The sequence below is a fragment of the Sitophilus oryzae genome, unplaced genomic scaffold, assembly GCF_002938485.1.
Source record: "Sitophilus oryzae breed Bouriz unplaced genomic scaffold, Soryzae_2.0 scaffold_1000_pilon_pilon, whole genome shotgun sequence".
NCBI lineage: Eukaryota > Metazoa > Arthropoda > Insecta > Coleoptera > Curculionidae > Sitophilus > Sitophilus oryzae.
The window spans coordinates 2,533,963-2,548,217 of NW_022145617.1; the positions used below are offsets into that span (position 1 = coordinate 2,533,963).

General features: G+C 32.5%; 1 protein-coding gene and 1 long non-coding RNA gene across 2 annotated transcripts in view; one reads left to right on the forward strand and one right to left on the reverse strand.

Annotated features, from left to right (window-relative positions):
* The first annotated feature begins 3,708 nt into the window (after positions 1 to 3,708).
* The window catches only part of LOC115882268 (RIMS-binding protein 2), a 76,538-nt gene continuing 65,991 nt past the window's right edge, over positions 3,709 to 14,255 (forward strand). Inside the window, exons 1-3 of the mRNA XM_030900256.1 lie at positions 3,709 to 3,814; positions 11,149 to 11,318; positions 13,329 to 13,543. Of these exons, the coding sequence (XP_030756116.1) occupies positions 3,788 to 3,814; positions 11,149 to 11,318; positions 13,329 to 13,543 (412 nt within the window). The 5' untranslated portion in view covers positions 3,709 to 3,787. The remainder of the gene's footprint in view (positions 3,815 to 11,148; positions 11,319 to 13,328; positions 13,544 to 14,255) is intronic.
* On the reverse strand, positions 9,406 to 9,973 carry LOC115882406. The gene is made up of 3 exons (XR_004050193.1): positions 9,914 to 9,973; positions 9,750 to 9,853; positions 9,406 to 9,459 (listed from the first exon to the last, which is right to left on the reverse strand). It is a non-coding gene; the product is annotated as an uncharacterized LOC115882406 (long non-coding RNA).

Sequence of the window (14,255 nt, forward strand, 5' to 3'; positions counted from 1 at the left end):
TTTCGAAACACCCTGTATTAATTCAATATGAAATAAATCACGTTTAAAATACTTGTTCTTCTAATAACTATAATATGGACGATATAGTATACGTCGACTAAAAATGACAGTTGTAGAAGCAGAGGCGCTCTGTACACCTCATGACGTCACTCCTACCGACCGGGGGTGAAAAACAAAATCAATCCTCCCTTGCGCGCGGAGGAAAATCGACCACAAGTATGACCTATATATATTTTCAGTAATGCCGCCATTGTGAAAATCCTTGCTCCGTCCCTACGACAAAAATTCAGTTTAAATTTTCCGGGATTACAGTTTTTCGGGGTAAGTTTTTTCACAATAATCTTAATCTACGTTGTTTTAGTTGTAAAATATCGTATTTCTGGGGTTCCCCTACGTATTAAAGGATAAAATACAGTTAATATAAAGGGTTAAGATGCACGGAAAGTGAAATAATGCACCATAACTCATTATTAAATATATTTTTACCGTTTCATTATTAATATATAGCTTTCAGTAAGATGCATAGTTAATATGTCCGGTCATTTTTATAATTTCTTTTAGAATATCTTATATTTTTTCTTAAACAGACATTTTTTCTTAAAGAAATGATGCGTGAAATTTTTCCAGACTGTTTCATTTGTATGCTGTAATGAATCTGATTTAATAGCGAAATTCTTTCAGGCAAAAAATAGTTTTTTTTTCAATTTAATTTTTTTTTCAGAGAAAAGTTTATTTTTGTAACTGTCATTTAGAGTGATCGATTTTCCATATAGGATAGGGACACATTTTTAGAATTTGACGGCGTTTTTCATAGTAGTATTAAATGAATTTGAACAAAATATAAAGAAACTTATTTTTATTATATTTTATTTGCTTAATTTTATTGCTTATATGTTTAACTCATTCATATTGAAGGTGCCTAATGAAAAAGAGTTTTTATAGTTAGCCATTTAGCACCGTTTACACGTAATATTTTATATGTCAATCAGTTAAGATTGACAAATTAAAAAAAAAGTAAAAATCAAGTAAAATATTGGGTCTAAACCAAAAAAACCGACGTTTTTTACACATTTTCAGAGATCTTTAAAGAATAGTAAACAAAGTCGTAAAATTATGAAAATTTCAGTATTTGTATAAAATTTTATGTAAATTCAGAATATATAGGGTGGCGCACCTCATTCGCCTCGGTTAATTATATACAAACGGATGTAGAATAACATATTTTATGGGTATATGAGGGAAGACAAACTGCATATTTAAAAGTATTTTGAAATGTACAGGGTATGTCAGAAATAAGATCCAACCAAAGTTATATTTTTTCTTATGGAACACCCGGTATTTTATTTTATATCAGTTTTATAGTATCCATTTTTGGATGCTTGGACATAAAGTAAAGCATTTAATATAAGGGTTAAATATGTTTTTCAAGCTTTGGTTTTTGAAATAATTAAAGATATTACATACATATACATACATGGTGCGTCTCAAAAGTGGCACACCCTTATAACTTTTTTATTTTTGCATATAAAACAACGATATTTGGTTTGTTGGTATATGACATAAATTAGGACTGTTTGACATATTCAATTCTTTTCGGTCACTTCCGGTTTCACCGAAAATGACTACAATATTTGATTTTTAAATGGCACCCTCGGTATTTTTTTACTTTATTCGATAGAAAATGTCACTCTGAACAAAATGACATATCATATGTCAACTTTTGATATTTTCGCATCATTTTCGCATATGATTTATTTGAAATTGTAAAATGCGGTTCATAACGACAATTTGACTCGAAATACCAAATGTGTGGTATCAAATTATTCGTAAAAAATGCTTTTTCCAAATATGCTAATGAGCCACCCTCGTTCCATTTGAAAGAAATTGAGATATGATTAAAAATACTATTTGGGCATCTTTTAACCGGCCAGGACAAGACATTAAAAACATTAGACGATCAAAGGTGCCATTTAAAAATCAAAAGTTGTATTCATTTCTGGTAAAAAATTCCGGTAAAACAGGAAGTGACCGAAAACAATTGAATACGTCAATCAATCCTTATTTATGTCATATACTAACATACCAAATCTCGTTTTTTCATCTGAACGAATAAAAAGTTAAATAAATAAATAAATGCCTTTATTGTCAAAAAATTTTTCAATTTGTAGACAAAGGTAAACTAACAAACAAAGTAAAAAAACAAGGTACACAAACAAACAAACAAAAGATAATACAAAACATTATACAAATAATATTGTCAGTCTTATTGTTAAAATAAACATTTATAAATGTTTATAATGTCAAAGAACAAAAAAATAAAAATAATATTCAAACATATTTAGCTAGTTTATAGTAAAATATCAATGACCTCTAAATAAATTCATTTCGATGTCATTAGTAAATATAGCAATAGCAAACATTAGACTAGTGTTTACAAGATCAAATTTGATTTTCAAAATATAATTCATTTACGGCGTAGAAAGCCTTGTAAATAGTACCCTAGTAAATAAGAGTTCAATGCTTTGCGAAATGAAAAAAATGATGTTATGGATTTGATTTCAAATGGCAAGTGATTGTGCATTTTTTTCGAGTTGTATAATATTGAACTTTTAACTAACTCTGAGCGTGGGGTAGGTAGATAAAGATCTTGCTCCGCGTTCTTGAGTGGATAAGTGTGAGATGGCCTTTCTTGAGAAGCTGATACATGTTTACGTATTAGGCAAACGGATTCAAATATAAATAAGGAAGGAAGAGTCAATATTTTTAATTTTTTAAAAAAATCCCGGCAATGAGTTCTGCTGTTTAGTCCCAGTGAATATCGAACAGCTCTCTTCTGGAGCCTGAAAATGCGGTCAAATTGAGTTGCACAACACGTAGCCCAGAATGGAAGGGCATACCTGAGGTGCGACTCAAAAAGTGCGTAATAAACAGTTCTAGCCACTGACAAGTTAAGCTCCTTAGAAACAGACCTTAATGCAAAACAGGCAGAGCTCAATTTTTTCGACAAAGCTTCGATATGTATGTCCCATTTCAGAGAATTGTCCACAACAAGCCCCAAAAACTTTACAGATTTGACGACGTCAATGGTGGTGTTGTTAAGTACAAAAGGCTGCAACGAGTTTTTATACGACAAAGCTTTAGTTTTAGAAATGTTGAGACTCAGGATTATAGGGGTGAGCCACTTTTGAGACGCACCCGGTATACTTTATTTATTTCCAGTGCTTCTTTAACATTTCCGAACATTATTCATTTCTTAATCAAAATAATAATAACCATCTATCATAAGTCTTTTATCTGAGCATCTATCAAAGAAAAAAAAAAACGAAACGCCTATTGATTTAAATTCAACTATTTTTTTATTTTTCTCTAACATAGTATGGTAATTTTGAAAAGCATAAACGAAATTCACTATTTTAAAACAAGCAAACACTTTTATGAAGAACCCATTTTCCTCAAAAAGTAAATCATATTTTTTTTTCCTCTTGTAAAGACAATCCGGGGACATACTGTATAAGAACGCGTCAAACGAGCAATCAATCGAGAAAAACAGCGCTCTAACAAGGCGCTATCAGTGTTTTATTGATATGTTAACGATAGGGTAGCCGATATATTTTTATCTCCCGATAGACATCGATTTTTGCTGGGGTTAAGTTGATGGCGGTATTGTCGGATCGGACGCAAAAAAACCTGTAAGATATCTGGCGAAAATCGTGACAGCTGTGTGTATTACAAGCGTGTAATAAAGCGGTTAATAAGTTATAAGTTACGGTCAAGTATCGGATCAAGCATGCATCTGTCTTTCGGTTTACTAAGGGTAAGATAAAAGATAAGAAGCTTTCAATAAAAGAGTAGACTGTATACAGGGTTGTTCACCACATACGACACGGAGTATTGTAGCTAAACGATTAGATTTTTACAAATTGTAAGTTTTGGGTTCGTTGAAGGACTATTAGAGCTACAATTTAAAAATATTTTTACAAGATACAGAGTGTCCCAAATAAATAAAAAAATATTAAAGTTGTATTTTTTTTAAATGGAATACCCTGTATATTATTACATTTTTAGGTTCTACGATTAAAATAAAGTTAAATTTGATTAAGGTTTGTCACACTTAATACAGTTTTTAAAATATTTTCAATTTTGTGAAATTGTAGTAAAAATTTTAAGGCTTCATTTCTCCAAGGGTATCAAAGTTTTTAACACTAAATATTTACTAAAGTTTATTTATTAATCAGTTATTGTGTTGCAATAATAAAAATAATACTACCTCATACAGAGTGTCCAAAAATTTATTTTAAATAATTTCTGGCTTTAAACGGCCATAACTTGTTTAATTTAAATGGAACACCCTATATATTTTAGGACAGTCAGACGCACAATTTAATTGTCTATCAAATTGTATTATATAATTTTTTATGTATCCCTTCAGGTTTTCGTCGAAAATGCATTTTCTTATAATTTAAACCTCATTTATCAATATACCCATGGAATATTGACATTTTAGATTATTTTTAAAGCAACAAGCTAAAAACGATCATATTACTAGCCCAATTGTTTACAAAAAGAAAACTATTTAAACCCCTTTATAATAGAGTATGCCATTAATTAAATATACCACCATTACTTCCGCCCAAATAATAATTAATTACATACTTAATTGTGTTTTTAATTAGTTAATAAATTATTCTAAATAAATGTGGATTTGAATCAAAAATCAATATAATAATAAGTTATGAAAATGAACGTCTCTGTTGTTAAATAAGCATTTGTCAAAAAATGAAATAAAATGTTTAAGGTGTTACTTTTTACCACTTTTTTTCTAATACACATACAAATTCAGTATTTTAGTATTTGGAGCAATTGTTATTAATCAACGCAAACAGTCAATTAATGTAGTTTGAATATTGGAATCATATTAATTAAACAGTTTTTTTAATTTTTTTTAATGAAGTAAACGAACTATATCGACAATATTAATATCTGTACCTTCAAAAATTTGTTACATCTTTAAAAATAATAAAATGTCAATATTCCATGGGTATATTGATAAATGAGGTCTAAATTATAAGAAAATGCATTTTCTGCGAAAACTTGATGAGATAGGTAAGAAATGGTATAATATAATTTGATAGACAATTAAATTGTGCATCTGATTCTCATGAAATATATAGGATGTTCCATTTAAACAAGTTATTGTTAAAAATTATTTTGTTATACACTTGCGTGCATAGAAATCGGCCCAAGGCAAACTTTTGAAGTTAACTATATATTTTTTAGAATCTATTTGTCAGATTAAGAAAAAATACATGCTGTTTGAAAGACAATTTCATATTCTTTGAAAAGAGTTTAGAGATATTAATTTGTATTTTCGTTTCTTTGGATTAAAATTATTTAATTAATGCATGAAACAAATTATCGTTTTTTATTACTAAGAGGTATATTATTATTTATTTATTTATTTATGGACAATTAACTAAACTAAATTTTCAATAATGGGTATGACCCCTCTTGCTCTAACAACATCTCTAATACGATTTGGCATAGATTCGATCAAATTTGATATTGTTTCTTGTGGGATGTTAAGCCACTCTTCCTCTACTGCAACAATGAGCTCTGGGATAGAAGTTGGGGCTCTTCGTCTAGTACGAATTCTTCGTTTTAGCTCATCCCATAAATGTTCTATCGGGTTTACGTCTGGCCTGCATGCTGGCCATTCCATATCCCGAAATCCGCGACTTCTGAAATGTAATCGTGTACGATTCTTGATGTGTGTGCCCTCGCATTGTCATGCATAAAAGTGAATTCGTTTCCAATGTAGTCGACCTAAGGTACCACATGAACTGCTAAAATCTCTTCAATATACCTAGCACCAGTTAAACCTCCTCTCCCGTGCCGACGGTCGCCCCAACGCATGAAAACTGGGTCGGTTCGCGCAGTCATAGAAATTGCATCCCAGATCATGCAGGAACCACCTCCATAAGCTCCTCATTGCAGCATTCTGACAATCGCTCACCTGGCCTCCGGTACACTTTTCTTCTTTGGTCGCTACCATAAAGGCATATCCTGGTCTCATCTAAGAATAAAAGAGATTCCCATTGTTCTAGTGTCCAATTCAGATGTTCCAGTGCAAAACACAGGCGTGCTTGACGATGAGCTGGGGTAAGTTTTGGAATAACTGCGGGTGTTTTGGGGGTCATATTACTTTCCTTCAATCACGTCTTACTGTCCACTGACTAATAGTCACTCCTCGTGTTTCACGGAGCTGTTGTTGCACCTGAATAGCATTAACATGCCGATTTCTTAACATTGTTGACACAATAAAGCGGTCATCACGATCCGTTGTATATCTCTTTCTACCAGTTCCAGGTCGACTACGAAAGGATCGAGTCTCCTCATACCGTTCACACACTCTTCGAACCGCTCCGCGTGTCATATGTAGTTGCCGAGCTACAGCTCTCTGTTTAAATCCATTTTCGATTAAAGCGATTACTTGGGCGGCTTTTTCCGGTGATGTATGCATTAAATTGAAACACTAATCAAACAATGAAACACAACTAATCAAAGAATAAAAGAACAATGTGAAAATTTCGATTACAAAGGTAGTAATTGCAATATTTGACAAATTTATTATTCTTATTGTCACCACAACCCAAATACCTTTTTTTTGTTTACCCATTGGTACGCATATAAACGATCAGTACCCTGGATAAATTTATGCTCATATTAAAGCATGTTAAATTGTCTTTGAAACAGCTCATATTTTTTACTTGCTCTGATAAATAGATTCTAAAAGACACAGTTAAAACCAAAAGTTCACAGTGGGTCGATTTCTATGCACGTAAGTTTAATTATATTGTTATTGCGTTTAAAACTAGTAATTATTTAAAATAAATTTTTAGACGCTCTGTATAAGGTAGTACAATTTTTATTATTGCAACACAAAATTTAGGAAATAGAAATACTTCACTTATTTGTTTTTAAAAACTTAAGTACACCTAGGGAAGTAACTGTTAAACAGTGATGCTTTCATTTTCTAACTTCTGTCTTCTCTCCTTAATCAGTAGGTAGGTAATTAGAAGTAGAAAACGGTAAATTAAAACGTTATTTGTCTCAAAATCGTTTTATCCAGCCATAACAGCGAGGGCAAAGATACGATTAGACGATTAACAAGAAATAAGTGCACGCGAAACATAGTTAGGCATCGATTTTTCAATTTGGCATGAGAAACAACCAGCCAAAAGAGCATGTGGTTGTTTAGCGTGAAAAATCGCGCCTTTATGTGCCAGGAATTTATTAAATACAGAAAGTTTGAGGCAGAAAGTTTAAAGAAAAACAGTTCTGTCTTTTATAACATTATTTTAGTAATTGTGTTTATATTATAATTTATTTAAAAAAATATATTTTTTTTATAAAAGGTGAATCACAAATTAATAAATTATGAAAGAAAAGAAATAAGATTATTTTTTAAAGTCCCGTCCACACATATTGTTTTACCTGCCAGTTTTTCCTGTTCAGATTGTTAGATTTTATAATCTAAGAGCTAGCAAAGTTTTCGAGAAAGTATTTTAAGATGTCTGGCTCTTTGATATAGCTTTTACTATGTTCTCTGGAACAGCATGCGGCCCGTCTGGCTGCCGATACCCGTTACGTTCACTACTGCGCATCGGAAGAAGATCCTATATATTTTTTAATTTAGTCCTATAAATTCTAGTTTTGAATATAAATCGAACATGTCTCCATAGCACAGTGCGTAGAGTTTTCGACTACGAACCGATGATTCAGAGTTCGAATCCGGGTCAGGGCAAAGACTTTTTAATTTTATTTTTGTTTATATTCTGATAGTAAAGTATTAAATATTTGTTTTTTTTAATCACCAGAATTATTTAATACTTTACTATCAGAATATAAACATCATTGGAGTTTAACTTAAAAATAAAATAAAAAAGTCTTGGTCCTGACCCGGATTCGAACACTGAATCCTCGATTCGTTGTCGGAAACTCTACGCACTGCGCTGTGGAGACATGTTTGATTTATATTCAATACTAGAATTTAAAGGACTAATAAAAATATAGGATCTTCTTTCAATGCGCAGTAGGGAACGCAACGTTTACCGGCAGTCAGACGGACCGCATGCTGTTCTAGAGAGCATAGTAAAAGATATATCAAAGAGCCAGACGTCTTCAAATACTTGTTTTTCCGACGTTGCTAGCTCTCGTACTATTAGTTAATTTTGTGTTTATGTATTCATTCATTATGTCCTTCACTCTTACAGTTTGATCTTATTATACGCCTGCCTGGTTGGTTAAACTCCATAAATCCTCATTTCTGATAGTGTTTGGCCAGAATATTTATACAATTTTTCGCAGACAGCGGTTTGAGTTTGTTAAATAATGGCGATGTAATTTTCCAGGTCTCTGCATCACACGATTTAATGAATTTATTAAGATTAGATTCTTCGAGGTGGTTATTTACTTGTTCCGCGGTGACCTTTTCAGATTTATTGTGATCCTCTTCTGATCCTAACGTTATATTTTCTAGTCCTATCCTTTTTACAAAGTCTAGCAACTTGGAGACTGAACCCTCCATATAGCTTTTTTTCAATGGCCTATCATTACCAGGTACAAAAACCTACACATTTGCCAAGGCTGTAGCACCGACATAAAATGTATTTTTTCTACGACTAGCCTAGAAAATGCAGGTTGACATACGGAAAACTCGATGTGAAATTGGCGCTTTGCAAACTGTCGTGTGCTATGGAATTAGCGCACGACATGTGTCATTTTACACACGACATGTGTCAATTTTAACAGTTTTAACCAGGGGGGTGACAGTAAACCGGAAAATTGGAAACAGTTCTGGCGCGGTCCTACCCAGGCAGAAAGCATGGCCTTCTAGACTGTCCTAGACAAAAATCTGAATATTTCTATATGATTTCTGTCAACTTCTGTTACGGAACATTTTTATGCACGTCGGCGTCCTCTTCTTTTGTCAGCGTGGCTGCCTGGGTAACTAATTTTCAGATATGGCGGCTGGGACATTTGACATGACTATGACATGACAGACAATGACATAGACATGACAATTTCAGTTTTATGAAATTTATTTCCGTTTCCGGTTTTTAATGGCGGGCTGTTCAGGAGGTTTAAATCTGGGTTAATATACTTTTTACTCTTTCTAGTAGTAAATAATACAACAAAATTACTGAAAAATATTTATTTGGAATTTAGAACAATGTAAATATGCAAATCAACACAATTAAAGAGCTATAAACACATAAACTACTGTATCAATATCAAAATATTTAAATAACATCAGAGATGCTGCGTTAAAGTGAATTAGTAAAGTAACAGTGCATTGACTTAAAGAAACTTGAAGATAAATAAATGTTTTCACAGCTTCACGGGCGTAAAACTAACTAACTGGAAGCAGGAAAAAGACAACAGAAACCCACGCAAAACCTGGAACCAAAAAAAATATGTAAAAAAATATAAATATAGGTACATAAGACTTTTGTGAATTAAATCAAACAGGACTTGAATGAAAATAAAATGAATAAAAAATATGATACATATACATCTAATACCTCATTTGTATTTTAAAAATAATCTACAAAAAAAATAATCTACATACATAGCATTATTGCTATGAAAATACATAATAGGTACCTATGTGCTATGTAATTACGCATTTATGTTCATCTTGTAGATAATTAATGTAGCCTAATAATATTTCAATAATCATAATTTACCTTGTGTAACTTGCTTTCAATTGCTCAAAATCTCCGATCAGTCTTTAAAGTAGAGATACGGAAAAATCCTTGGTAAAGAATATCCAAGATCCTTGGATCTAAAGCTAAAGAGATATAAAAACAGTTAATATATTACCTATTTTTACATATAATATGGCCCATACCTACTACACGCAGAAACGTCGATTTATCATTTTCTTTATGTAATTAATATCATATATACTTTATTAAAGTGTTAACAAGGAACTTTATATCAAAAAAGATCTTTGTACTTATAAATTTCAGCCGAAATCTCATAAACAAACTTCCAATCAAATCTAAACGGCAAAAATTAAAATGGCGCTCGACCTTGCGAGAGGCCTCGGGAGTTGACACATCGCTGACACACAGACAAAAGAAGAGGAGGCCGACGTGCATAAAAATGTTCCGTAACAGAAGTTGACAGAAATCATATAGAAATATTCAGATTTTTGTCTAGGACAGTCTAGAAGGCCATGCTTTCTGCCTGGGTAGGACCGCGCCAGAACTGTTTCCAATTTTCCGGTTTACTGTCACCCCCCTGGTTTCTATCAGTGAAATGAAATTTAAAATAAAAACTCTGTAGCAGAAGGCTACATTGAAGATTCCATTTCAAAAAGAAAGAAGGAAATTTCAAATAGAATTCTTGCAGGAGGAGAAGGTACTTCAGGTATACGTTTTTCTGATCAAAATAATTCCAAAGAAATTGAATTAAATGCAATTTCAGTCAGCAGCTTTCCAACAAGAACCATTGTTACTGAAAATCAATGTTATGTCTAAAAGTGGTATTACTTTTTCATAATGTAATAAATGTACATTTAACATAACAATTAATAGCAAATAATGCCTTAATTTATTAACTTCTTTATAATCCAACTTCTGTCTATGATACTGTAAGTAATTCTGTACACATCTTTGTTTCTTAATAATACACTTTTCATTTGGTTAATAAAAATTTGAATTTAATATTCCAGTTTCGTCTTTATTTAGAAACAAAATTGTAAAAAAATTGTTACATACTTCAAAAGACACTCCTTAAAAAATTTTGTGTGCACCTCGGCCGTATGATCTTTTTTGTCCTCAATCAACTCGGCCGTATCAACTTTACGGCCTTGGTACACAAACAACTATTTTGTCTATCTCTGCCCTTGTGTATTTCCCCTCCATTCTATGGAACTGTTGGCCATCCACTGTTTTGTGGCCATTCTTGTCACTGCTTTTGCAGAGCCGCAGAAGAGTTATGGGCCTATTGAATGGCCTATGAATGGCATTGATATGGCCATCTTATCTGCCTTTTTGTTAGCTTTGTGATCCTCGTGCCCTAATTTATTGTTGGCTATGTTTCAAAAAGTAGTAGACTTCATATTTATTATTGTTTCAGGCCATGGACCTTGAAATGCAACTGAGGGCAGCCGAGTCGAGGAGAGCGGACCTTGAACGACAACACCAAGAAGCTCTGTCTGTTCTGGCTGGTTGCGGTCCTGATACCCTGGAGGCTCGACAGTCTCGCGTCAGGGAGCTGGAGAAGAAGATAGCCTTAGAAAATGTCAGGTACGTCGTTCTTTTTCCTTAATCCACGTTTATCTACCTCTGGATATAGGTTTCTCCTATCCTTATCCACTGTAGAGTGGAGATTGTATGGGAGGGGGGAAGTTAATCACCGCGACTTTATGGATCTATTGTAGCCCCTTTCTTAAATTATAACTCATCTTACAGTTTCAAGGTTTTGAAAAAAGCCACTATCTGAGACAGTTTTATAGAGGTGAGTTCTCCATCGGTAATGTCGTCTCGGCGCACTCAGTGATAAGGTGTTCTGGTGTTTCTCCATTTTTCCTACAGAATCTGTATTCGTTGTTGTTTCTGAACTTCAATTTAATGAGTTGTTCATAGAGGAGACAGTGTCTCGTTATCAACCTCGTGGCAATCCGAAGATTGTTCTTACTTAAATCAAGGAAATTCTTTCATTTTTCTCGGTCGTAAGGCTTGAGTGTCTTAGACCGTTAGATGGTTCTCATTCTCGTAACCTGGAATGGAGTCTTCCAGGTTCTTTAGTTTTGCTTTAGGTTGGTTTCCACTTAAGAAGCAGAACGGTTCTGGTCCAGTTAGTGGGGAGTGTTCGCTGTTTTTATAGCTAGAACCGTATCAATATTAGTATATTTATTTCTGTAATAATTATATTATAATGACTTGGTGTCAGCACGACACCATAATTGTAAAAGAATAATCTATCTACTAGTTGATTACTAAGTAAATCTAAACAGTGCACTTAAGAATCAAGTATTTTAATAAATAGATTATACAGGGTAAGTCTGAAATAAGTTCAAATATTTTCAGGGCTAGTTTAGGTTAGATTTGGTTAGTTCTCGATAAAAGAAACATATTTTTTCTTTACCGTTTTTCAAATAAGTCCAAAATAACCGAATTATTTTATTTTGAAAATTTAATAAAAAAATATTTTTTGCTTAAATTTTGAGATCTACTGGACCTTTTCTGGGTTTTTTACTTCTAAATTTAATTTACTACATATGTTGCCATATTATGATCAACAATTTATGTTTTTTTTAACTAAAAACTAAAAAAAATTTCAAAAATTTTGAATTAAAAAAAAATTCGCGAAAAAAACCTCATAGATGTATTTCTGAATATTTGCACTTATTTAAGACTCACCCTGTATATTTCTATATTCACTGTATATCTGTAGTAAATACCGGGTGCGTCTCAAAAGTGACTATAATATTTTTATTTTTTTTTTATTTTTTAAGATGAAAAAACGGGATTATTGGAGTATAGACATAAATTAGGATTGACTGACGGTATTTAATAATTGTTTTTGGTCACTTCCTGTTTCACCGGAAATGACTACAGCTTTTGATTTTTAAATGGCACCGTCGATATATTTTGACCTTATTCGATAGAAAATGACATTCTGAATAGAATGACATATCATATGTCAACTTTTGATATTTTTGCTTAAAAAAAATCGTATTTTAAATTTCACAGTTTCAGTCTAGAGTGCCATGGCTAATTTTTAATCAAGGAGCTTTGGCAAAATAGACTTGATCGTCTAATGTTTTTCGTGTCTTGTCCTGGCTGACGAAAAGATGCCTAAATCGTATTTTTATTCATATCTCAATTTTTTCAAAGAAACAAGGGTGGCTCATTAGCATACCTATTTGGAAAACGTTTTTTTACGAATAATTTGGTACCACATATTTGGTATTTCGGGTCAAATTGTCGTTATGAATGCCTTGTTACAATTTCAAATAAACCATATATGCGAAAATATCAAAACTTGACATATGATATGTCATACTATTCAGAGTATCATTTTCTATCAAATAAAGTAAAAAAATACCGGATTGTCATTTAAAAATCAAAAGTTATAGTCATTTCCGGTAAAACAGACAGTAACTAAAAACAATTGAATACGTCAATCAATCCTAATTTATGTCGTATACTATCATACCAAATCTCGTTTTTTTATCTGAAATAATAAAAAGCCACTTTTTAGACGCACCCGGTATACATATTTCTTTTTAATGGTCTGTATTTCTGTGATAGGTGCGAGGAGCTCCAGCTAGAACTAACCTCGACCAATAGAACGCGTGGCATGACGTCATCCGCCGGTCTATCAGGGTTGGGTTCGAACATCGGCGCGGGGGGACACCAACCCTGGTCGCAGAACAAAGGTACTGAAATTGAAAAAATTATGGCTAAGATAGAGCAGGATAATCGAATTTTAGCTGAATTAGACCATAGTCGCAGTACTACCTTAGGTGAGTTCCGGTAGCCTTAGTTCTCTAGTGTCTCTTTTACGTAGTTTTGTTCCTAGCTTGAGCCTAGCTTTTCACAGTAGTAGGATATTGCATATTTTTTTAGTTTTTTTTGTGAAAAACTTTGTTTTAAAAATATTAAGGAAGGCGAATATCAACGACCTTAGGGTACGTCCATAGTGCACCGGTTTCCCGCTTTCCGTTGGCTGGCTTATCTACTAGAGTCTAGGTCCCACAATTCTACTCGGGCACCCAACAATGTTGCCAAGTATTTGATTTTAATTTTCACTACTTTTTATTCAAAGTGAACGTTAGTCAAATCATCAAGTCAAATATTATATTTTGTTTATAAATAGTTATTTTTTATACAAGACGATAAAATTGTATTTTATCGTCGACCGAAAAGATTAATTCACGAGCGATGAAATCGCGAGTGAGTTAATTTCGGGATACGATAATGCAATTTTATCGTCGTGTATAAAACAATATTTTTTTCCATAACGAGTTACGTTTTATAAAATATTCAGAAATTATTATTTCAAGGAATTTATTACGAGTAGAAAAAATATTGTGCTGGGTTGGCGTTGGTTTTTATGTAATTTGACAAATAAATATGGGTGGTGAATAGCTTATGAGAAGGAATAAAAAAATTTTCAAAAATGGAAGCAATTTAAAAATGTGCGAGAAGAAATAAAATTAAAGTACTATTTTATTG